General features: G+C 39.2%; 1 protein-coding gene across 1 annotated transcript; it reads left to right on the forward strand.

The window, feature by feature from the left end:
* The first annotated feature begins 16,446 nt into the window (after positions 1 to 16,446).
* On the forward strand, positions 16,447 to 19,275 carry LOC147894578 (mitogen-activated protein kinase 4-like). Its single transcript, XM_087384391.1, has 7 exons — positions 16,447 to 16,863; positions 17,141 to 17,273; positions 17,455 to 17,592; positions 17,697 to 18,029; positions 18,142 to 18,325; positions 18,566 to 18,722; positions 18,860 to 19,275. Exons 1-6 carry the CDS (start codon positions 16,676 to 16,678, stop codon positions 18,718 to 18,720), a joined length of 1,131 nt encoding a protein of 376 aa, XP_087240517.1. The 5' UTR covers positions 16,447 to 16,675; the 3' UTR covers positions 18,721 to 18,722; positions 18,860 to 19,275.
* The last annotated feature ends 4,660 nt before the right edge of the window (positions 19,276 to 23,935 follow it).

Here is a 23,935-nt window from a genome sequence, read left to right on the forward strand (position 1 = left end):
ACGAAGAACTTGATAAGATGGTGAAGGTTGGCTTCATCTATCCTCTCGAAAACGTGAAATGTTTTTCACCTAATGTTATCATTTCAAAGAAAAGAAAAAAGCTTTGGATGTGTGTACATTGTCAAAAAATGAATGCAACCACAATATCGAATCCATTTCCATTGTCGCTTTGTGACATAATGCTTGATGCTATCACTGGACATGTAGTATTTAGTTTCTTGGATGGGTTTAGGGGCAAAATTAGAGTCAAATGGTGAAAGAGGATAAAGCCAAAACCACATTTATGATAGAATGGGAGCCTTTGCTAATCATGTGATGGGTACCAAATTGAAGAATCCAAGCTACCAACATTTTAGAGTTGGATAGAGAAGGTTTTGCCACATTCTTAACAACTTTTATGAGAGCTTTTTTGGATAATTTCAGCATGTTTGGAAAAAGTGATGAGCACCTTGAGCACCTCTAACTTTGCTTTGGTAAGTGTAGATCTTCTAAACTAAGCCAAAGCCCAACTACATGTGCATTTCGATACACAAAAGTGTTTTGCTAGGTGACATTATTTTTGCCAGAGGAATGGTAATTAATTCAAGGAAAATGGCGGCTATTGAGTGCACCAAATCACCCTAGGACATTAAAGATCTATTCATTGGGCAAATAATAGATTTCTCTGGTACATGTTGTATGTTTTTCAATCACTCACACAATTTACAGAAAAGGATATTTTTTATGTTTGGACGTTAGAGCAAGAAAAGATGTTTTGACTACTCAAAAAGATGTTAATGGCACCAATACTATAATCGTCAGACTGGGGTTTGGATTCTCATGTCTTTGTGGATGCATTCGATATTTCCATCAGAGTGCTATCAATGCAAACCAGATAGAATGGATGATACCAGCCAGTTTACTATGCAATCCAATTCCTAACATCATAAAAAAGGAGATACTCCATCATAGAATAATTCTTAGGCGTGATGTATGCACTCAATAACCTCCATCACTATTTGCTAGGAAGTAAGATCATGTTTCATGTAGATCATCAGCATTGTTGTATCTAGTAGACAAGTTGAAGCCCACTTGTGAGGTGGATTGTATTATTGCAAGAATTAATTATATGATGATCCACATACCAAAAAATTAGCTTTTCATTGCATATTATCTAAAAAAATTGGAATCTAGAGAGATACCAAGAGAAGGCATACTGGATGACCTACTGGATGCAGAGCTATTTGAGGTAGAAGCTATCTACAAAATGTACTGGGATGATCACATGTTACAATTTCTTATAGAAGGTGTTTCTCAAAATCCATGGCAAAAGACCAACAACAAAGACTTGCTTTGAAGATCAAACCCTTCATAGCAATAGCAAGAGTACTATACAAAGATGGTATCGATCAGGTACTTAGACATTGTATTCTGGAGCATGAATAAAAATCCAAATTGCAAGAAGGTCATCAAAGTGTTTCTAGAGGCCATTTTTCCAGCAAGATATCAGCCCACCGGGAAAACATTAATGCAACTGTGTGGTGGCCTATAGTAATCACAGAGGCCCATGAATTTTTCGAGCAATGTTGATACTATCATTGTAAAGAAAGTCATCCTATAAATACCAAATTGGATGCCGCTGAATCTAGTGTTACCCCTAGAACCTTTCCAAAAATGGGATTTGGATTTTCTTGGTCCCTTTTCTAAATCATAAAAAGAGTTTAATTTATATTAATCATAAATATTTTACAATCAAATCCATATACAACTGATTCCCTAAGTTGGGGTAGAAAAACAACAAAACCTCAAAATTGCAAGGAATTCTAGAGGAGAGCAAGTGTGACATAAGCCACTTAGGATGAGTGGCTATAACAACCTAGTAAGAGTCTAGAGTAGCAAGACAAAGACTAGATATTTGGGAGGATTATCCACCTTCACTCCACCACATCCTTAACTTGAAAGTAGTCTGAGGGGAGTGGTCCTATAGTACATATCTAACACTGTTACAAATACCAAACGACTTGTTATGTTCTTCCATTTCCTTGACAATATGGTCATGTGCATCATTAAAGTTGAACATCTCATATTCAATATTTCTCTGTGCCTATAAAGAGAGAAAGGATACACCCTTTACTCAGTAGAACTCAGATCATACATCAACCAATGAAAGATGAGATGTTCCTACTAAACTAGTTCAAGAAACTATCATGGGTCAAAGTGACAAATTCATTGAACTAATAATTATTTCTAGCAATCAAGATGAACTATACTATATGTGCTCTAAGTAGTACCCACAAAGTAGTACCCAGCTTTCATGTTTGACCACTCTTACATCACCTAAAAGAAATGCTTTCCAATTATTAATAGGTTCCCCTACAAGCATTTACATTTCTTTCCATACCTTTTTAGCATATGGCCAAGAAACGAGGAGATGAAAAATATCTTCTTTGTGTTCAGGGCATCTTTTGCACACCCCATGTCCTTTGCCTATGACATGTCCCCTACACTTTGTACAAATAACATTATGTAGAATTAGCCAAAACAGAGTGGAGATCTTTTCTAGAATCCTCTTGTTTCAAATTGTTGTAAACCATTTTTCCCACTTTGCCCCAAAGTCTGAAATATTCCATCGTGTTTAACATCCTAAAAATAGTATCAATGTCATTAGAAGTTGTGGGAATAGGGAAGAAGTGAGAGAACTGTACCCAACAAAATTCCCTCCTCTGGCACAATGAAGAAGCTCATTTCCATTGAATGTTACCATTCCATAACTCAATTTCCCCCATGACTAGAACTTCTCTCCAATGAATGTTACCATTCCATAACTCAATTCTCCCATGACTAGAGCTTGATCTTGATTGAAGAGTTTGAATTCTCTTTTGATCTCCAACCAAGTTCTCCATATACACTCACCATTGTTCCAAAGCTAACCCCAACACTGCAATCCATTTTTGAAAAGTCAGTTGATTAAGGGCTTTGATAAATTCCTTATCACTTAAGGGGTCATTTTTGTCTCACATAAGACCTTAACAAAAGTTATTTTAAAGAAAATATAAAAACCTCACTAATGAAATAAAATTTCCCCAATGGCTCACTCAGTAGTGCCACCAATTTAGCTAGTTGTCCAAACAAGGAATATTTTGATCTAAAATTTTACTACTTTTCCCACTATGCACATATGTGGTAGCATCTACTGTTCTTGCCTCAAGCTAGTTTTCACAAAGATATTGTTCTCTATTTAGGATGCAACATGCACATATTTGTTTATGTGTTGGGCTAAATTTTGTTTCCAATGAAACAAGCATGAACACTTTTTTCCTTACATCACACACATGCACACACTTCCCTCCTATGATTCTTTGATTGTAGTCTACTTTACTCTTCCCTCCATTGTATACTTCTTTCCAAAATTTAAATTTGAGATACAAAAAGTTGGACAAATCAATCCAATGATTTAATGGGGGATTAAAAAAATGGGTAAAACTATTAGTAGCAATGCAATAATGGAGCAACAATGCGAGAAGTGGAATGCATAAAATACACAATACTTTTAAGCGCATGGAATGGAAGAGAAATAGAGACACTAATATACATGCTTCACCCAATGTGGGCTACATCCATGGAGAAACAGCTAGTAGAATATCTACTACTCTCCTACTATGTGAGCCACACACTTATCTTATAATTTCTTACCACACAACTCATGCACCAATTTTCATGTATTTTTGGCTTCGGGGGCGCTGCCTTGAACTTTGCCAAGGTGGGCCTAATAGCTATCAGTGGTCCCCCTTGTAACCCCTTGACGATAGTCCTAGGGGGGTGTTGCCCCCCCTCCCTCCCCTTCATGGAATGGGTATAAACATGCTTGGGTCCAAAGAACAGCAAAAAACAAACCTTTGAAAAAGATCAGGCTCCACATACAACAATCTCCCACTTTGAGACTAATCATAGTAACTCAACCGTTACTACACTCCCTAAAATTATTTGGATCTGTCTATCTCGCATATTATTTCTCATTCTTAAAGACCAATTGAAATTGAGTAAGAGCTCAACTTCTCCCTAGTTACCACCTTAGTCAACATGTCTGCATTATTCTAGCTAGTATGTATCTTTTCTAGCTACAACTGTCCATCCTCCAAAATAGATCAGATGAAATGATTTCTAGGTTGTATATGTTTGGTTCTTGAATGGAAGGCTAAATTATTTGCAAGATGAATAGCACTCTGGCTATTGCTATACAAGCTGCAATTTTTTTGCTTCTTTTTAATTTCCTCCATAAACCTCTGCAACCAAATCATCTCTTTACTAGCCTCTATAATTGTAACACATTCTACTTCTATTGTAGAAAGTGCAACAACCTTTTGCAACTTTAAAAACCAGCTTACTGATGTTCCACTTATAGTGAAAACATGCTTGATGGTACTCCTTCTTCCATCTCTATCACTTGCCATATCTAAATCAACATATCCTTATAGAGAAATGTTTGAACCCTTAAAACATAATACATGAGAAATTGTGGTTCTCAAATATTTAAGAGTCCTCTTTACAACCATCCAATGTTCTTTACCTTGATTGTTCATAAATCTTCTCACAACTCCCATTGCATGTGCAATATCTAGCCTTGTGTATACCATTGCATACATCAATCTACCAATTGCTGATGCATATGGAACCCTTGACATATAGTTAATCTCCTCCTGTGCTCCTCCTGTGTCTTGAGACACATATCCTTGCATAATCTGAAATGGTTAGCCAAAGGTGTAGAAATAGGTTTTGCATTTTGCATTCCAAACCTTTCCAATAATGTACACTTTAAGACAATGTCTATTTGTAAATTTTCCTATCTCTTGTTATTCTCATGCCAAGTATTTGCTTTGTAGCACCCAAATCCTTCATTGCAAATGTATTTTCCAACTTTCTCTTAAGCGCATTTATATCTTGCATGTTAGAGCCTATAATAAGCATGTCATCAACATACAATAACAAGATCATGTATCTACCATTTTCTAGTTTTTGAGAATAAACAAAGTGGTTTGAATGACATCTACTATAACCTTGTTTTACCATAAACCTATCAAACTTTAAATACCACTACCTTGGAGCTTGCTCTACACCATACATAATTTTCTTCAACTTGCATACTAATTTCTCCTTTCCTTTGACTTTATATCCATGTGGCTGCTGCATATAAATCTCTTCATCCAAATCTCCATGAAGAAAAGCTGTCTTCACCAATATGAATTCAATATAGCAATCTTGTCCCATTCTAGCACTAGAACAATGTCCTTTATCATCTCCTTGTTAGCGTTGGTTGCTTCCCATCATCATCATTGCCGTCGGCTTGTACTCCAATATCATGTTATACACACGTAATTTTTTTAAAATGTTAATTGTGATGCAATAGTAGCTACTTCCTCTGAAGAGAATAAATAGATAGTCCAACATTTTCAAAATCTTCTCTCTAGGGTTCACATCTACACTTGTGCTCCTTTTCAACTCATTTTTGTTTAGCAACCCACTCCAAATAGGTTGTCATAGCTTGCTCCACTTCATATATTACTACTTTTAGATCCATTTTAATATGACATGGATTAACCACAGATAGGAGAATTTTGTTTGTTAGAGTTTATAGGATCTTTTTTGTGATAATTTTTTGTGTTTTTGTTAGTTAGAGTTCTTCGAATCTCTTTTTTGAGTTCTTAAGATCTCTTGTGTAAATTGTTTTTATGTTTTTGTTTATTAGAGTTCTTAGGATCTCTTGTGTAAAATGTTTTTGTGCTTTTGTTTGTTAGGATCTCTTGTTTTTTATTTCTTAAGATCTTTTATGTTAGAGTCCTTAGGATATCTTGTTTGTTAAATTTCTTAGAACCTCTTGTGTAGATTTCTTTTTGTGTTTTTATTTGTTAGAGTTCTTAAGATCTTCTGTTTGAGATCTTCATCTCTTGTGTAAATTGTAAATTGTGTATTTAGTTATATTAGTTTAAGTTATTTGTGAAAAATGTGATTGTTTGTGTTCTTTCTTTTTTGAAAAAATATATAAACAAATTGTTTGGGTTGTAATTGTAATTCTCATATGTGAATAAATATTTACTAGTTTATTTCTTATGTGAAAAAAGTTTACGTAAATGAATTTTGTGAAATAAATTTATTTCTTATGTGAGTAAATTAAAGTTTAGTCTTATGTTAAAAAAAAAAGAATAAATTCTATGAAATAAAGTTATAAACCATTAATGTCAATAACTTGGTACTGCATCATTTGTATAAGTCTATAGTAAATGCTTTAGTAAATATATTACTAATAAATAAATACCATAGTAATTATAATATAAAATATATTAATATAAATTAAAATATTTTGTTAAAGTAAAATAACTTCATTGAATAGATAATAAAAAGTTACACACTTTTCCCATTTACAGCTCCTTGATTCGAGTTATAGATCTCATGTTATGTTTATGGAGATTCCCATGGCCATAACTTGAGATCCGTAGCTCGGATTGAGGAGCTCTAAAAAGGGAAATTGTGTTGTTTTTTATCATCTATTCAATGGATCAATATATTATTCAAAAAAATTTACTTAATGTATTCATACGAATAAGTTATTTGTACGAATAAATTAGAAAAAATCGCTGAATTCGTTTTAAATCGAGAAAATCACGATTTTTCACGTTTTTTCGAATCGAAAAAAAAATTTGAGCAAATTAATGCAACTTAGATTTAAATTATGTAGAAATCAAGCATGCAAAGATTCAGTAAAAAACAGGACACGACAATGGTGGGAAAAAAATGTTCAATTTTATTTATTAAAAGAAGTGGAAAGCTTTTGAAGGTTCAAAGTTAACATATCCATCAAGACCCGATGAATGATATCCATATATATCCTAATGTTTGGCATCCATAAGTAAAAGTATTTGAGTATCTAAAAGAAGCAACACCTGTAGATCAATTGTACCATAAGCATAGAACATGTCCATGCATATCCATGCTATTGAATTGAGGTACAATAATATTATTAGGGGCATACATATGTATAATATCGATGATTCTTGTATAAGGTAACAATTATCTGTAATGACAAATTGTCTCTAAAAGTTTAAGAGTGACATTTGTTCTTATTGGTATTAGTGTAAACACTAAAACAATAACTCGAGAAGGACATAATACATAAGAAATAAATATGATTGAATTTATGTAATAGATCAATCTTGGAGTGTAATATGCATATGCATGCAAAAATGAAAGGGATGTGCATGGGACATATATAAACCAGGAATAGAATTTGTAGATCAACCTTGTAGAGTATAATATGTGTACTTTTTGTGAGTACCCATTGTGAGGCCATAGGTCATTGGCAGTGTATTTTTGCTTCCATGATTCGTTGATAATTTCATCAACATATTGAGAGTGAGTACTTTGGAAAGGCAAATATGTCTGAGAAGATGATTGATTTTGGGAAAAGTCTGTAAGAGAGAGTTGTAGATTTTACACCAAGCTACAACTTTGATACTTTGTGATTTACATGGTTCAACCATTCATATGGGCAAATAATGGCCCAAAGATGTAAAAAGGCACTCTAAAGTGTTTTCTTGGCTTGGATTTGCGTGCCCAATTCTAAGTGCAAATTTGAAGCCTTAGATGGCGAGTTTGGGTAGAAAGAGATGATGATAAAAGTTGTAGGGAATAAAAGAATGTTAAAAGTCATACTATGAATTATTTTTATATCTTGCACCATTTAGAAGATATGGATCTCCAAACAGGGTTGTTTTTTCCTAGTGTTAAAAAAAAAAAAAAAAACTTGCTAAATCAAATCAATTGCACCTTACATGTAGGCATGGGGACCAATATTTGGGGCATGGAGAGACATTCCCTGTCTAGCCAAAAGTCGTGCCTACTCACATCTGGGGCCATCTTGTCATTTTTTTTCAAAATTTTTTTGGGGGAATGTCTCTCCATGCCCCAAATACTGTTGGGGTCCCCGTCTGGCCAAAAGTCGTGCCTGCTCACACCTATGGCCATTCGGCCATTTTTTTTCAAAATCTTTTTGGGGGAATGTAAAGATTTTGAAAAAAAATGGCAAGATGGCCACAGGTGTGAGCAGGTGCAACTTTTGGCGAGACGGGGACCAAAGTCACTTGGTCATACCTGGGGCCATATAGCCATTTTTTTTCAAAATCTTTTTTGGGGCATCTCTCCATGCCCCAAATACTATTGGGGACCAGTATTTGGGGCATGGAGAGACATTCCCCCAAATTTTTTTGAAAAAATTGCCAGATGGCCCTAGGTGTGAGTAGGTGTGACTTTTGGCCAGACGGGGACCTCGTCTGGCCAAAAGTTACGCCTGCTCACACTTAGGCCATCTAGCCATTTTTTTTAAAATTTATTTTGGGGGAATGTCTCTCCATGCCCCAAACACTAATGGGGACTAGTATTTGAGGCATGGAGAGACATTCCCCTAAAAAAATATAAAAAAAAATGGCCAGATGGCCCATGCCCGTGCCTGCTCATCTGGCCATTTTTTTTTGGGGGAATGTTTCTCCATGCCCCAAATATTGGTTCCCAATAAATGAAGGATGCCTAATAGTGGTTTTTTTAAAGGGGGGGGGATCAAGATTGCCTAATATTTTTCCAAATCATCTTTTTTCTCTTTTATTTATTGGAAAGCACTATTTGGGGCTCAATCTAGTTGAAGCCTAGTTCAAGTGGTGGCGTTTCTTTGTTTACACAATACTTTTTCTTCTTGGCTCAACTGATTTTTTGTATAGATGTGTGGCTAATGGGGTGTACTGGTGTTCATCATAGAGAAACTTGCTAATCACCAGGAAGGGGCTGATTAGGGGCAAGAAGTAATGTCATAAGACACAGCAAAGTCCTCTCGGCCAAGCACACATTTGGGCCAAACTTACATTGTTTGATCCAATTACACACCCACATGCACATTGAGGCCAAGAGGCCTTTTTGAATTTGACTTTTGGGTAAACTTCAACAAGCAGCAAGAATAAGACAACAATAATAAAACAACATAGATTATGATTTTACTTTATTTCATGAGAATGATAACATTTATTTATTCTAGAATGAAATAATATCAATTACCATAGAAAGGGCAAGTACAAGCAACCTCCATTGAGGAGCCAAAATATAGTGTCTACAAAAGGACACACTATAATATAATAGGTGTCCTCTAAAGGAAAAGAACACATATAAGACAGATAAATGTTGATGGCTATAGTGGTAAATGCTAAAGAATGACCACTTACTTCCACATATTTGAAAAGATTTGAATAATGTTTATCCAATAAGAACAATGGAGAAGGTAGTTCATAATCCCTAGACGTAGCCCTCATGCACCATGTAGCTTGCACCCTTTGATTGATTGCTTGCTCCACCGCAACCTGCCAAGAACACATTTTGTCACATGCGCTTGTAACTCAGGGAACACTTATACTTCTTGTTGGTAACATTGAAATGGAACAATGAGAGATGTGAGAAAATAGATTTGAGTTACATAGTGAAAGTAATTAAAAAAATTAGATTACAAAATAGCTTTGTTGTTACACTATCAGCTACCAAGCACCACATTGTAGGAGAATCTTACAATGGAGCCATGAGAGGGTTAGAAAAGCGACGAAAAATAATTATGGTGAGAAGAAAAAGGATTCAGGGGTTAGAAAGTGATTATCTGGACCAAAATTCCCCTAATTCACCTCAACATCATCTAGACATGTGGAAGTGCCATGTCATTTGTGCTTGTGACACGTGGTAGTGCTAGCTCATAGTGCCACCTTAACAACCATCCTTCAAAGGCACACTGCATATGTGACCACCACCCATTGCCACATCATCAGTGCATCCACATCATTATTTTTGGGCCCTCTTGGGATCAAAACTTTGCCATTCTTTTGGGACACGCATCTTTGATCCAGGTGGAATTTGGAGAAGTTTCAAAAAGCAAAGTTTCTTGCCAACTCATGCTCTACGCACTTGTGACCTCATATTTGACATCTAGGAGTGCCTCTTTGCAATATTTGCAGAAACCTCTTCATTGGAACCCCTCCTAGTCAACCCCTCCTAGTCAAATCTCATCATCTCCAAACCCAACATTTATAATAAATGAAGATAAAATTTATTTTGCTACTTTTCATCTTGATCAATGTGTAGACCAATTATAGGACTAGCTAACTTAGAGGAGAGAACTCCAAAACAAGCCAACTAAAGCCATCCCCAAAATTCTCCATTCAACTAGAGCTCACAAAGCAATAAAAAGAGTGGGATACCAAGGCTTAGCTTGCCTTGAATATCAGCAACTTCAATGTGAAAAATTCGATGATCCCTCTTCTTCATGGGCAGACCTCAATTGTACTTGCTTGGAAGACTTTGAAAAGAAGGTACAATGCCAACAACATTTCACATATTCTCTTATTAGAGAATCAGCTGAACAACAACACAATTCTTTCAAATGAATCAGGCCGTGACTTCTTACTTAGATTAAAGGACCTTGGTGATCAGCTCACATCACTTGGACAAGAGATCAAAGAAGAGAGCCTACTAGTCCAGCTTGCCATCAATGGACTTGGACCAGATTATGGGCAATTTGTGATTGCATTAGTCACTCGAGATGCACCACCATCATTTCAACTCATGTCGGTCTCATGCTAGAGCAATTGAGACGTAGTCTCAAAAAAATTTTGAAGAATCATGACACCACGTTCACAGCAAGAGGAGGCGCATGAGGGTCTATGAAAGAGGCAAAATTATGAATGCTCTAGCAATCAAGGCAAAGGTCAGTAGTACAAGGGAAGACAGTCTCCATCTTCATCAACTCAGATTCATGGTCATCCTGCACATAGGGGGACATGGAATCCTAGAGTTAGAGGTAAGTCTAGAAGAAGAGGAAATAAGAGAAGTACTCTTAGATCTCTCTTAGATGAGAGGGAAATTGCAACTATTGCGGCATCTTAGGCCATTGGGAACCAAAATACAAAAAGAAACAAAGGGATTTAGCCAATGTAGGCCAATCAAATAGGTCTCACAAATCTCATTGAGGTAACCGTCATTAATGGCAATCCACCCACTATATGTTTATGATGAAGACAATTCTCAAGACTCTATCAACAAAAGTTCTCATATTGCAGTATGCTCAATCTGAGAAGTCTACGTCTCTCACATAGTAGGATGAGGACACATGGTGGTTTGACTCTAGTGCGAGCAACCACATGACACCTGAGAAAGAATGGTTCTCCGGTCTCCATCCCAATAGGAATCGAAGAGAGAATGTCATGATGGGGGATGACATCCCACAAAATCGAAGAGATTGGAAGCATACTCTTGCATAGTAATGCAAGCACTGTAGGGAGTATTGGAGATGCATTCTATGTACCCACAATGGCATAGAACAATATATCTATTGGACAGATGATTGAGAGTAATATGGAAGTCATCTTCAACAAGTAATGGATGCACCGTAAGAGAGCTCAAGAGTCTCGGATCCATCATTGCTCAGGGTCTCAAGATTGAAAGAATGTTCAAGCTTTCTTCTTCCATTCTGATCTAGAGAGACCTAGCAGCTCATCATCAGAATCAAGATGCCTATTTGAGTACATTGTGGCACAAGAGATCAACTTCAAAAGCCTTGTATCCCTAAAAAAGACAAGCACGATACATGGGCTTCCACAATTGTACTTTCAAAAAGATGTATGTGAGGATTGTTGCATGGGTAAGCGACACAGACAACCATTTCGAACATCTTCGACTCGAAGTACCGACATCCCTCAGATTTTGTGTTCAGATATATGGGGTCCAACTTCTATACTGTCTCTCGGCAAGGCTTTGTACTTCATCATGTATATCGATGATTACTCATGGAAGACTTAGATCTAGTTCCTGAAACATAAGTCTGATGCATTCAACACTTTTAAAGACTTCAAAGCCTTGGTAGAAAAGTAGACTGGCAAGTACCTAAAGGTTCTCTGTTGTGACAATGGAGGTGAATACAAGTCCATAGTGTTCAATGAATTTTGCAAAGATTATGGCATCACATGTCAGTTCACATGCAGATATACCCCTCAGCAAAATGGGGTTGTTGAACAAAAGAACACGGTGATTCCAGAGTCATCTAGATGCATGCTTGATGAGAAGAATGTTCCCAGACAGTATTGGGCTGAGGCATGTGACACAGTATTGGGCCGAGGCATGTGACACAACTGTGTACTTGATGAACAAGAGCCCCACTACTTCATTGCAAAACATAAGAAAAAATGTAGGCCAAGGTTCATACAGGTATGAAGCAAAATGATACCAGGGAAGGTTGCCAATCATGAAAGCTGAAGAGGGAAAGGAGGGGTGTTTAATCTAGTGTGCAGAGCAAATGAAGGCAATAGCCATAGGCAAAGCCTAAGGGAGCTAAAGAGATCACCATAGCCAAAGCTCAGTCTGTGTGTTAGAGCAAAGGCCAGAGGGTTAAAACATGGCAGAAGCTTACCCGTGACTAAATATGATGATGATGATAAAAAATGGGGTGTCAAATAATCTGATCATTTAGCTTGAAGATGAAGACTTCCTAGTTCAAACCTTACTCTTTCACTTGATGTAAGAAAGGACTTGAACGAAATATCATTTAACTCATCCGAGCATATTCAATACGAAGGAATGAGCTTTGAAGATTGAGAATATAATAGATGCAAATAAGTAGCCAATGCAACAAATAAAAAAATCAAGCAATGTCTATCACAAAGGGTTTGTAATAACCGGCATACATCAACATCGTGAAGCTATTGTTTGCATCATTGGAGAACTCAAGAAGTCACTAAAAAGTTAATTCCCTACTGCCAAAATACACATGGAAGAATGGAGCCCATTGTTATGCTAGAGGCACTAGAGAAGAAAACTGTCACGAAATAATGTGTATAAGAAACTGTTGACAACAACCTTAGAATAGAAGAATATATTATAGAGAAAGGAAAGTAGGCTATTGAGAAGCTAGCTTGCTTTTGTGAAGGAAAGGGCAACGATCAATGAACTAACAATGTGACGAATTCTTTTTAGGAAAAGATGTCTAACGATTGAATGAAAAGAAAGCCTTTAGCAACCACATAGCCTCCATAAGCAACAAATAGCGATGAACAGTAGAGAGCAAACTTCTTTTATGATAGGATGCCTAATATTGAATAGCAACTAGAAAACCAAGCCTTTGGCAACCACGTGACCTCCATAAGCCTTACAAGAGAACTCTAAGAAATGCATTGCTCAACATAGGAGGAAAATACGTGTATAAAAAAATCAGGCCATTGATATCCTTGCCCTCTCAAAAACCCCAAACATAGTGCAGTTAAAATACAAAGCTATCGGCTGATTGACACAACACAATAGGAAGAAAGGTTCATAAGGAGAAAGTAAACCTGATTGGCATTGGAAGCTTGAAGGGAGCTATGCCCGTCTAATGACTATTGGCTAGCACCTCTACAAAACTTCGTTTGGAGAGGGAACTCTTGGAAGCTGCCCAATCTTCAAGGCTGCTCCTATAAAAACATACCAATAGCTATCTTGTGTGCTTGGAAGAAATCAAAACACCCATCACTAACCTCTAAATAGCAACCCGTAGGCTAGGGGCTTAGCTGCAAGCAAGAAAAGCGCTCAACATCCTGTTGCAAGCCCCTTGCAAGCTGACTAATTGTTTGGAGATCGAGAATCTCTTCTTGGAATGGGCTCTTGAGCCTTGAGGAAGCTCCAAATATACATGACTAGCTTCGGGAAACAAAAAGACTCTTGGGTGGCTTGTTGCACTTGATGAGAAAGAGTAGCTTGGATTCTTTGCTTAGCAACAAGCAAATGAGAGCAGCCAAGAAAGAGTCGTTTGACAAGACAAAGATAAAAAACCCCTTCCCCCTCCTATACATTAAACCTTGGCTTATAATTATAACCTTCATGTATGTATACAATGTACCCTCAACCTTAAGAAAATACCCCTCTTGTGAATGTACATGGTATTATGTAGCTTCTAAGGTTCACCCTCCGAGAAAAAGGTGGACTATGGTTATTCAAAAGAGGACCTAGATGGGCATAATATTTCAATGGAGAACAAAGGAAGAGGACACGTGAAGAGGGGAAGTTTGGAAGATGGTGCGAAGACTTTGGGATGAAAGCTATAGGTGGGTTTTGAATGGTTGCTCACTCATAGTAAAGGGTACTAGGATTTATATATAAGAAGTTTGGTAGGAGGCCCATGAGGAGGAAAAGGACCTTCTAGAAGGACTTGAAGCATAAAGAGAAAGGATTTTTGGGAGAGTGCCATCTATATGAGTTATAAGGTCTTTGTTTCACGTTTATTTTTTGGGGGGTTTTTTTGTTAAGAACATGCCGAATATATTAATATTTCTATGTAAGTGCATAGCGTATGAAGGGCAACTTCGAACATAAAGAGGAATGTCTTTTGGAAGAGAGTGCCATTTATGTGACTTATGAGGGTGCTTGTTTTGGATTTAATAAGATTCTATGTGAGTGTAGAGCTTATGATTGCATTTGTTATGGAATTGATACATTTGGTGGTGTTGGTAGATATTTTATGGAATTGCATACAACATTCCTCTCGTTTAATGCATGTTATCGATACTAGAGAGCAAGGAAATCTAAGATGGATGCAACATTGAAGGATGACTACACCTTTATTCATATGGTTGTAGTCCATGTGACAATATTGTAAAAACAATTGATAAAATAGAAGGATTCAGCCTCAATTTCGAGTTAGTACTTACTTGCTCCACGATGGAAAGACTCCCTGCCGCAAATCTAGTTACGGTAGGCTCTTACTCCATCCTTAAATGAGATTTTGGAGTTGTGGTAGAAGAGAGATATTTGTAGATTGTCTTGCTCATGCAAGTGAAGCACACGGATCATCATCAACCCATTGTGCCCAATATCTTGCTAAGAATGGTGAACTTCCACTGCCACACATCACCAACAATTCGAGCAACACTGCCTGCTTGGGTGGCCAAGGCAACAAAGTTGCTTGGATCCAGAAGAATATAGTGCAAACCATGAAGTCATCGAAGAAAGCCCCACAAGAACCTGTTCCAAGATATAGCACCACATGAACCTACTAAAACAACGAACCGAATACAGCATGCCAACCTCAAGGTACCGAATACGCCTTGGTGCCACGGGCGGTCCGACTCAACACAAGCATCGCCACCACTAGTCGAGATACTCCACAAGAACCGAATTCCACCCCACGAAGAGTGCATAAGAACCTTGCCTGGGGGACGGCACTCGAAGTCGAATCCCACAACAACAAATTCCAACACAAAGGTGCCTCTAGCCCATCGAGTATGAGAGAATTTGAATAACACACCTCAAATACTATTCTTCAGTAGTTGTGCAAAACACGGTGAAAAACAGGGTTTGTGGTGCATTTAATGATCCAATGCATATACGATGGGAAAGATATTTTGCACGCACCTCAAAATGGGTTTGATTTATACTTGTGCAAAGCATTTTACTCTTTCGGTATGAGCGCATTCGAATAATACAGCTCAGGTACTATTTCTTGGCTAGAAGGAAGTTTTCCTTTTCTAAGCCCTCGTTAAGCCAAGGGGTTGATCTTTATGAAGATCCAAGAAAAGAAACCTTTGGTGAGCTCTCCTTAAGCCATGTGTACAATTTTAGGCCCCTGATTTTAGATTGATCTAAAGGACTAAAACACTTTTTCCAAATTTGACCCAAGAGCATACTTTTTAATTCATTCTTTGTGCATATGTATTATATAAGGATTGTTGGACAAAGAGCAAGACCTTGCTCCTGAAACTCCAATTGGATAATAGTGAGGAGACTCCAATTGGATAATAGTGAGGAGTGAGGTCCAATTTGGACCGCAACCTAGTTACAAACAATTGAAATTTCGGTAAATCGTGGTCAACGCTGAACAGCCCCCGGTATTTTTAAGAGGAATACGTTTCTTGATGCTTCAAGTAAAATTTTCAATCCAGAGAATTTTGCGCTTCCGGCAGTGCATTCTGTTGAACAATCCGATCCGATTTCTGTAGTCGTTGCAACAAATCGACCCGATTTCTGTTGTTACAAAACATCCCACCGATATATTACATCCGATCGATTTGTTGTTGCGTCTTTCACCCATCTTCCTGCGACCGTCACGACCATATTTTTTGCGCAAATCCATTCGATTTTGGTTGTTCTATCCATCCGTCTCGAGTTCCATCGATCGATCCATCCATCCTTGTGTTCGAAATTCCAACAGCTTTCCACAGCTTCTGATCGATCGATAGATGCTTCCCAAATCATCATACTTCGTATAACTCTGATCATCATCATCCGTATGGACTGTCGGCTTCGGCGGCCACGTGCAGCCTCTTAACATCAGCGATCCACGATCAGTAGACAGATCGACTCATAGATTTTGCCGTGCAGCCTCTTAACATCAGCGATCCACGATCAGTAGACAGATCGACTCATAGATTTTGCTCCGTCAATCTTTAGATCTTCACATTCGTAATCATCTAGGCTGATTTTGCTCCCGCATCCTCATTAATTCGTGGGCGCTCGACGCTCATCTCCAATTGCTGCTGCATCTCAGCAACTTCGATCGTCCCTCTAATTATAGGCAGCCAGGCACAGCATCACAAATCTGTCCGCGATTTGCAGCTTCTCCTTGCCGATCTTCGACATCGAGGACGACCATCCGACAAGAATGCATCAGTATCAGCTCCAATTCACAGAAGGCCAAATCGTTCCACCAGGAGAGAATGGTATCGGAGGGGTCTTCACCCACGGAGGACACTTTGTGCAGTACAACATCTTCGGGAATCTGTTCGATGTCACCGCCAATTATCAACCCCCGATTCGACCCATTAGCCGTGGAGCTTACGGAATTGTTTGGTAATTCTGCCTCTCTCTCTCTAGTTCTGTCAGTTTCTGTCCGATGCAGATCACCGTTCTTCGTCTAGATTAACGCTCGCTTCATCGCTCCATTCAGATCGAGATTCTCTATGTGATGGAATTTCCGTTCAAGCTAGCTGATTACTCGAATAAGGAAAAGAATTTGATGCCGGAGGAAAATTTGGGTTCTGCTTGAACTTCGATAGAGGGTTTGTATAAACAACATGATTTCAACTGGTCGCCAGGTACTCAAAGTTGCTTGTGTTCACCTTTCCAGCTCTGCCTCGAATGCGATCACGGCAGAGGAGGTTGCGATCAAGAAGATACCCAGTGCATTCGACAACATAATCGTCGCAAAAAGGACGCTTCGAGAGATCAAGATCCTGAGGCATATGCAGGATCACGAGAATGTGAGTTCAGAAATTAATTTCCGTGCCGTTGTTTACGTTTAATCTTAAGGTCCCAAAGACATCCGATCTTTCGAGCAGATACGCTTTGGTGTTTCAAACCCTGAATGCAAATCGACGTTGTGTTGTTGATAATTTGCGAGTGTTTAAGGTGTTTAAACTTGGAGCTTTCTGTCTTGCGCAGATTCTCGCATTCAGAGAGGTGATACCTCCTCCTAGAAGAGACAATTTCAACGATGTTTACATCGTGACGGAACTGATGGATACCGACCTTCACCACATCATTCGATCGAGTCAAGACGTAACCGAGGAGCACTTCAAGGTGAAGTTCCATAGCTGTTTGTCTCGATCCTTGCTATTATTCAGGCAGAATTCAATCTATGCCTGCGTGTCCTCTAAAGCTCTCGCGATGAATTTATCCTCCAGTATTTTCTATATCAACTGCTCAGAGGTCTCAAATACATACATTCTGCAAACGTTCTCCATCGAGACCTCAAGCCCAGCAATCTGCTCGTTAATGAGGACTGTGACCTGAAGATCGCTGATTTTGGCCTGGCTCGCAAATTTTCGGAAACGGATTTGATGACAGAATACGTCGTAACACGATGGTATCGGGCACCAGAACTGCTTCTGAACGCCAAAGAGTACACCCCGGCCGTGGATATGTGGTCTGTAGGTTGCATTCTAATGGAGCTATATAATCGCGAGCCTCTATTTCCCGGGAAAGATTACGTTCACCAGTTCCGATCAATCACGGAGGTATAATAAATCTGCACGCAATTTGTGTGTAGAAGCAATTTATGTTGGAAATGATGGAATGGAGTATGCAGCTGATCGTGCGCCTCGTTGTCTGGTTGTCTGATTGTCGCAGTTAATGGGATTCCCGACCGATGCAGATCTGTGCTACGTAAGAAGCGAGAATGCTAGGAAATACCTTCAACAATTACCGAGATTTCCAAAGCAACCATTAGCGGAAAAGTTCCCTCATTTGCCTGCTCTTGCGGTGGATCTGATCGAGAAGATGCTCACATACGATCCGAGCAAGAGAATCACAGGTAAACACGGCACCTTTTAGAGGTCGAAAACTTCACGGCAGTCGCATTGCAAGTTGTAGATGAGCGTAGATAGTCATAAAACACGATCGAATTATTAAAGGGTTGTTGGCGGATGCTTCGGTGCATTTGCGACCGCGATTGATTGCATTGCGAGGCCAGCGCGATTTCTCTGGTACAACTATTACACGCGGATTGTGACAAAAATTCATCGGATGAAATGGTTTTTTGGGTGCGATGCAGCGGAAGCAGCGCTGGCTCATCCCTTTCTATCCGCCATACACGACCCAAACGACGAACCCACATGCCCCGTCCCTTTCCTCTTCGACTTCGACGAGCATTCCCTCTCCGAAGACGACATCCGGCAGCTCATCTACCAGGAGACAATCACCCAATGACGCGTAATTTCTCACCTCCTTCTTCCACTTTTTCTGCACCATTCCGCCCGGATAATTTCTCACCTCCTTCTTCCACTTTTTCTGCACGATTCCGCCCGGATGATTTCTCACCTCCTTCTTCCACTTTTTCTGCACGATCGCGAATCCCATCGCCCGTTTGTGAGCAAAAGTCTTGCTGTCGCTTGTCATCCCATCGACGCCGGTGTGAGGAGATTCTTGTTGATGCCAGCTTTCATCCCGTAGCCAGTTTGGGGCAATTCTTGCTGCGACGTGTGTGATTTCGTCGCCGATTTGAGCAAAATTCTTGCTGTAGAGCTTATCCCGTTTCCAGTTTCAGGGAAAACTGTTGCTGCGGAATCCCATCGCCAATTTCAGCAAATTCTTGCTGTCAGGTTGGATCTGTCACCGGATCAATAAAAATTGGATTTAAAGAGCAAATTCCTGCTGTCGGATTGGATCCGCATCTCTTCTTTGAGGATGATCTTTCCTTGTAGAAATATGGATCGTCGGCTTGTATTCGATTAAGGCTGTCTTTTGCATGTCAAATCATAAAAATTTCCCCCCTTTTTCTTTTAGGATTTGTGTCACCAATTTTGATTTTGACAAGGAGGAAAACACTTTGGAGGTCACCAAAACCTCCACTTTTCTTCAACTATAAATTGTGTGAAAAACCTCCAAAGTCTATCTCCAATTTTATGAGCTTGGAGATTTTTTGAAATTTCCCAAAAATATTTGCAATGCACTTTGCATGTCACATACATTGCTCAAGTCAAAGTTGCAGCCTTGAATTGCTGGTACCTGATGAGGATAAGTAAAATGATAACATAAGTTGGACTTTAATTAATAGACAAAGGATGGGCTCGAATTTATAGTAAATGATGGGACTTTAATTAATAGACAAAGAATGGGCTTGAATTTATAGTAAATGATCAGGATAATTAACATGATGAGGTAGGTAGGGCTTAAATAGACAAAGCACCCAAGTATGGATAGCAAGGATAGGCCTTGACATGGCCGTAACTCAAGATTGTGGGCAGCCTCAAGAGAGCCTCAAGCCCTCGCCCAAGCCTCGCCCGTCCAACCATCACTGTTATGACTCCCTATGCTAGCAATGGGAAGGCTCCTTCCTTAACCAAGTGGCCAACTCCTCTTCATTATAGTTACTCTTTCTTTTTTATTTTTGTGTATCCACACATGCACCCCTTCACTCGCTTGGGTGGGCAGTAGGCGGTGTGTATCCACCCTAGGAGCATCTTTCATGAGAGTCCTAAAGCACCAAATCTCCCAAGTCACATTTCGCCATAGCTCCTATCACAGTAATCAGCCTCTTTGAATGCACGATGAGCGACAAGCTTCATCGACACCTGCGCAAGCTCTCAACATACAGCCAGTGCAACAGCCTTCCCATCTACAGCACGTCGTAGCTGCTCCCTTAGTTTTATCTGCACGGGCGACTCGACGAGCGGCTACCTAGAGAACCTTCACTAGCCATTTTGATGATTCTCATAGCCGTGATGAGTCCCACACTCCTCTCCGACTCTATGCCATCTATAGCAGCCTATCTATGAGAAGCCTACTATGGCTCCCTCAGCCCATGCTTCTAATCGGATGACCTGGAAGCCTCTCAAGCTGCATCTCTGCACAACAACCTCCAGCACCTTCAGCTTCTGCCATCAACGAAGCAACGGCCCTTGCACTACTAGAGAAGGAGACCCTTACAGTTCAACGACGCTGTAGCCTCTACAAAAGCAACACAGGCCATAGCTCCCACAACATAGGCTCCAACGCAGCCTACCATCCACAAGCTGAGGATAAGGCAGAAACGACTCAGGCGACGATCTCTGTAAATAGCCCCGACGAGCGATGACACTAGCATAGCCAGAAAAAGGTCACAAAGGTATAGACCTTACGACATGTGGAATTTCCACGTCATCATCCACGTGGCAGATAGGTGTAGTCAAGATAAGGGTGAGTGTTTTAACCTTGGTTGAGTTAGTTAACGCAGTAGTAAAGTTTTTCACTAAGCCATGGTTAAGATGAGGGTTAGGTAAAAATATCATGCCACCTAAGCACATAGCCCTTGCCAAGCACAGTTTGGAATTTAGGATTTGAATCCCTATGCCACATCATCAAGGCCCCCTCTTCTTCACAGAAACTTCTACAAGCCGTAACTTCCAATCCAGGAAGAATTTGCACACGCTCCAAAAAGGGAAAGTGATTGCCTTTTCAAGCTCTATGCGCTTGTCAAGTTAGAATCATTGTATGCAATTAGGCACTGCCATTGAACCAAAACAAAGCTCATGGTAAGACCTTTGCAACAAATGCTAAAGCAACACATGAATGCAATAAGCATGCCAAAAGCACAAGTGCATGAGATGACCATAGCACAGAACATGGCATCCACACATAAAGCATTAAGGCACATGGAAAAACAAAGCATCATGCACCAAGCTACATCAAGCAAAGATGCAAATGCCATCGACATCAAGCATTGAGAAGCAACAACCTTGCCACCTTCAGCCCACACATTTGTAAATCAAACCTGACCACCTAAGAGTACCCATGTAAGCACCCAGTGGAGGATTTGATCTTGTAACTCACATTTGACCACCTTGCAGTAGCCAAAGGATCATGGCACCAAGGGGAGGTGTTGAGAGTTGTGGTGCCATGAGCACATAATTAGAGGCTAAGGTATGGTATAGGAATGTATTAAAGTCACCACCCTAGGATGTGGACTACATGATGTGAGGATGTGGATTGAGGATATCCACAAGGAGAGATATGGATCAGAGGATCCCATAGATGTTGACTATTCAAAGGGCACTCTCTATATAAAAGGCCTATCATGTATTGTTGGTATAGCACATTGGAATAGATTGAGTGTTTCATACTTCTTGTCTCTCTCCCCATGGCTTTCCGTACTTGGTTTGATCCGCCATGATCTTTATGCTCATTAAGTGATAGATTAGGCTAGTACGATCCGCACTTTGTCACTTCTTTCATCGCTCATACTTTTGTAGTCCATTTAGATCCATCTAAAATCATGCGGCACTTTCTAACTCAACTACTACTAATAGCCTTCCTGTAAACCACTTTCTCGTTAACTTGTATAGTCTATTTACATCATTAATCATTCTACACTTTCTAAAAATACTACATCGTTAAGCTTCTGCAAAACCCATTAAAAAACTATATATTCGGATTAACATGCTAAATATTACAACTTCAATGAGTTAGTGAAAATTTTATTAGTGCGTATCTAAATTGCGTATCTAAATTGTCTTCACTATATTAGGCATATAGTAAGGTAGTTACTGTACTAGAACTTTTGAAGTATGGCATCTGTAATTACATCTTTGTGAAGTATCCAGGAGAATTCTTGAACTTAAGTTTGAGCATGTGGTAACATAAGGAGGAACGTGTAAGGGGGGGAGTGAGTGTGGTCATTGGTGAAATCTTTCTACTTCAATACTTTTTGGATAGAATAAGCTTGAACTTTAGTTCAAGCATGCCCTTGTTGACAATAGGAATTTTGTAACAACTGGGAGATGATGTATTTGTAGTTGAGCATCTACAGTGATATCTTTGCGAATTCGGCTTGAGAATGCTGCAACTTATCTATGATCGTCTACTAATAAAATGTTTTGCCATCTACATGAGCATGGTCATTGGTGACATCTTTCTACTTCAACACTTTTTGGATAGAATAAGCTCAAACTTTAGTTCAAGCATGCCCTTGTTGAGAATAGGAATTTTGTAAAATTGGGAGATGATAAATTTGTAGTTGAGCGTCTGCAAGGATATCTTTGCGAATTCGGCTTGAGAATGCTGCAACTTATCTGTGAGCATTTGCTAATAAAATGTTTTGCCATCTACTTTTCAACATCGCGTGCATTCTTAGTTGCAACATAGTACATCCAAGGTTTCATTCCATGAAGGGAGGTAAAAGGGGGGCTTCAGTATATGTGGTTGTAGCATGCTCGAACTTAAGTTTGAGCATGCAACATGTTTAGAATTTGGTAAATTCTTTTTAAATTAGCTGTGTGGCCTACTCAAACCTATAAGGAATTTTAAGTGCACAAGCTTCTGTCGGTAAATTGTTGGTTGGATTTCAGGAATTGTGACCTTGTCATTTCTTTAGCCACTGTGTGATGATGAAGATTGCTATTATTTATGTCTTCCATGAATATATATTTTTGTAGGTACCATGGAAAAAATGAAACAAATGCAGTCCAATGCTATGGAAGATTCATTGATTGAGAAGGGAAGATACAAGACACCACAATTTGTAGTGATAAAAGAACTAGACTACCCAAGAGCCATGCAGAGCCTCTTTCACATCCAACAAAAGGCTGGTGGGATAGTGGGAGAGGGTCTCATCACCTTCATATATCCAAGGACTCCTTAATGCCACCTTTGCTTATTGGATCTCTTTTTCTTATATATGACATACATGTCATCCGCACGCTAAGGAGCCTTTTTAGCCCCCTCTAATTTCCATTAACCACATGCTCCATGAGGTGGGTTTGAGCCACACATAGGCCTGTATTTCCAACATGAAAATATGTAAATTCCTGGTGGCTATACTATTTTACCATAAAATAGTAATATATTCCATTCAAAATGGCCAAAAGGCGATTATAGGAGAGGTGGGAGAGTAATATCAATCCCACAAAATCTATAGAGAAATCACAAAATGGGCATAGGCTGAGAGAAACAATCAATATCAAGAACAACGAAAACCTCTTGTAAAAGAAGCTAGAGCATGCCCCAAACACCTGCACATAGAAAGCCTATCTATTCCCTTGCAATGTGTTGACCTGAGTGGCGGAAGCCCTTTAATGTCACAAAAAAGGCAAAAGACGACACTTCATGCCCTTTTCGAAGAGTATTGATAAGATAGGGAAGTAGGGGGGAAATGAGTGAAAAATTTAGGCGAGTGGACATTGATGAGCGGCTGCAAATTGGGCAAGCAAATGTAGGCCAGTAGCTTCAATTTTTTTTGTACTTATCTTACTTTAGGCAAGCGATGGCACCTTTATTGAATTACATACTAGGTTATTTATAGTTTCACACCTGCACGCACACGCGTTGTGTGTGTGTGTGATATATAGACATAGACATAGAGATATATATATAGAAATAGAGATAGATAGATAGATAGACAGACAGATAGATACCTATGCCTACACCTTGGTACAGTGGCTATATTTTT

The sequence above is a fragment of the Dipteris shenzhenensis genome, chromosome 14, assembly GCF_047967505.1.
Source record: "Dipteris shenzhenensis isolate YYH24624 ecotype China chromosome 14, Dip_SZ_1.0, whole genome shotgun sequence".
Taxonomy (NCBI): Eukaryota; Viridiplantae; Streptophyta; class Polypodiopsida; order Gleicheniales; family Dipteridaceae; genus Dipteris; species Dipteris shenzhenensis.

Excerpts from the sequence above, each read along its gene's own strand:
- LOC147894578 (XM_087384391.1), top strand. The coding sequence starts at position 16,676 with ATGCATCAGTATCAGCTCCAATTCACAGAAGGCCAAATCGTTCCACCA. Across the intron at positions 17,593-17,696 it reads TAACCGAGGAGCACTTCAAG|TATTTTCTATATCAACTGCT; the intron begins GTGAAGTTCCAT and ends TTTATCCTCCAG. Across the intron at positions 18,326-18,565 it reads TCCGAGCAAGAGAATCACAG|CGGAAGCAGCGCTGGCTCAT; the intron begins GTAAACACGGCA and ends GGTGCGATGCAG.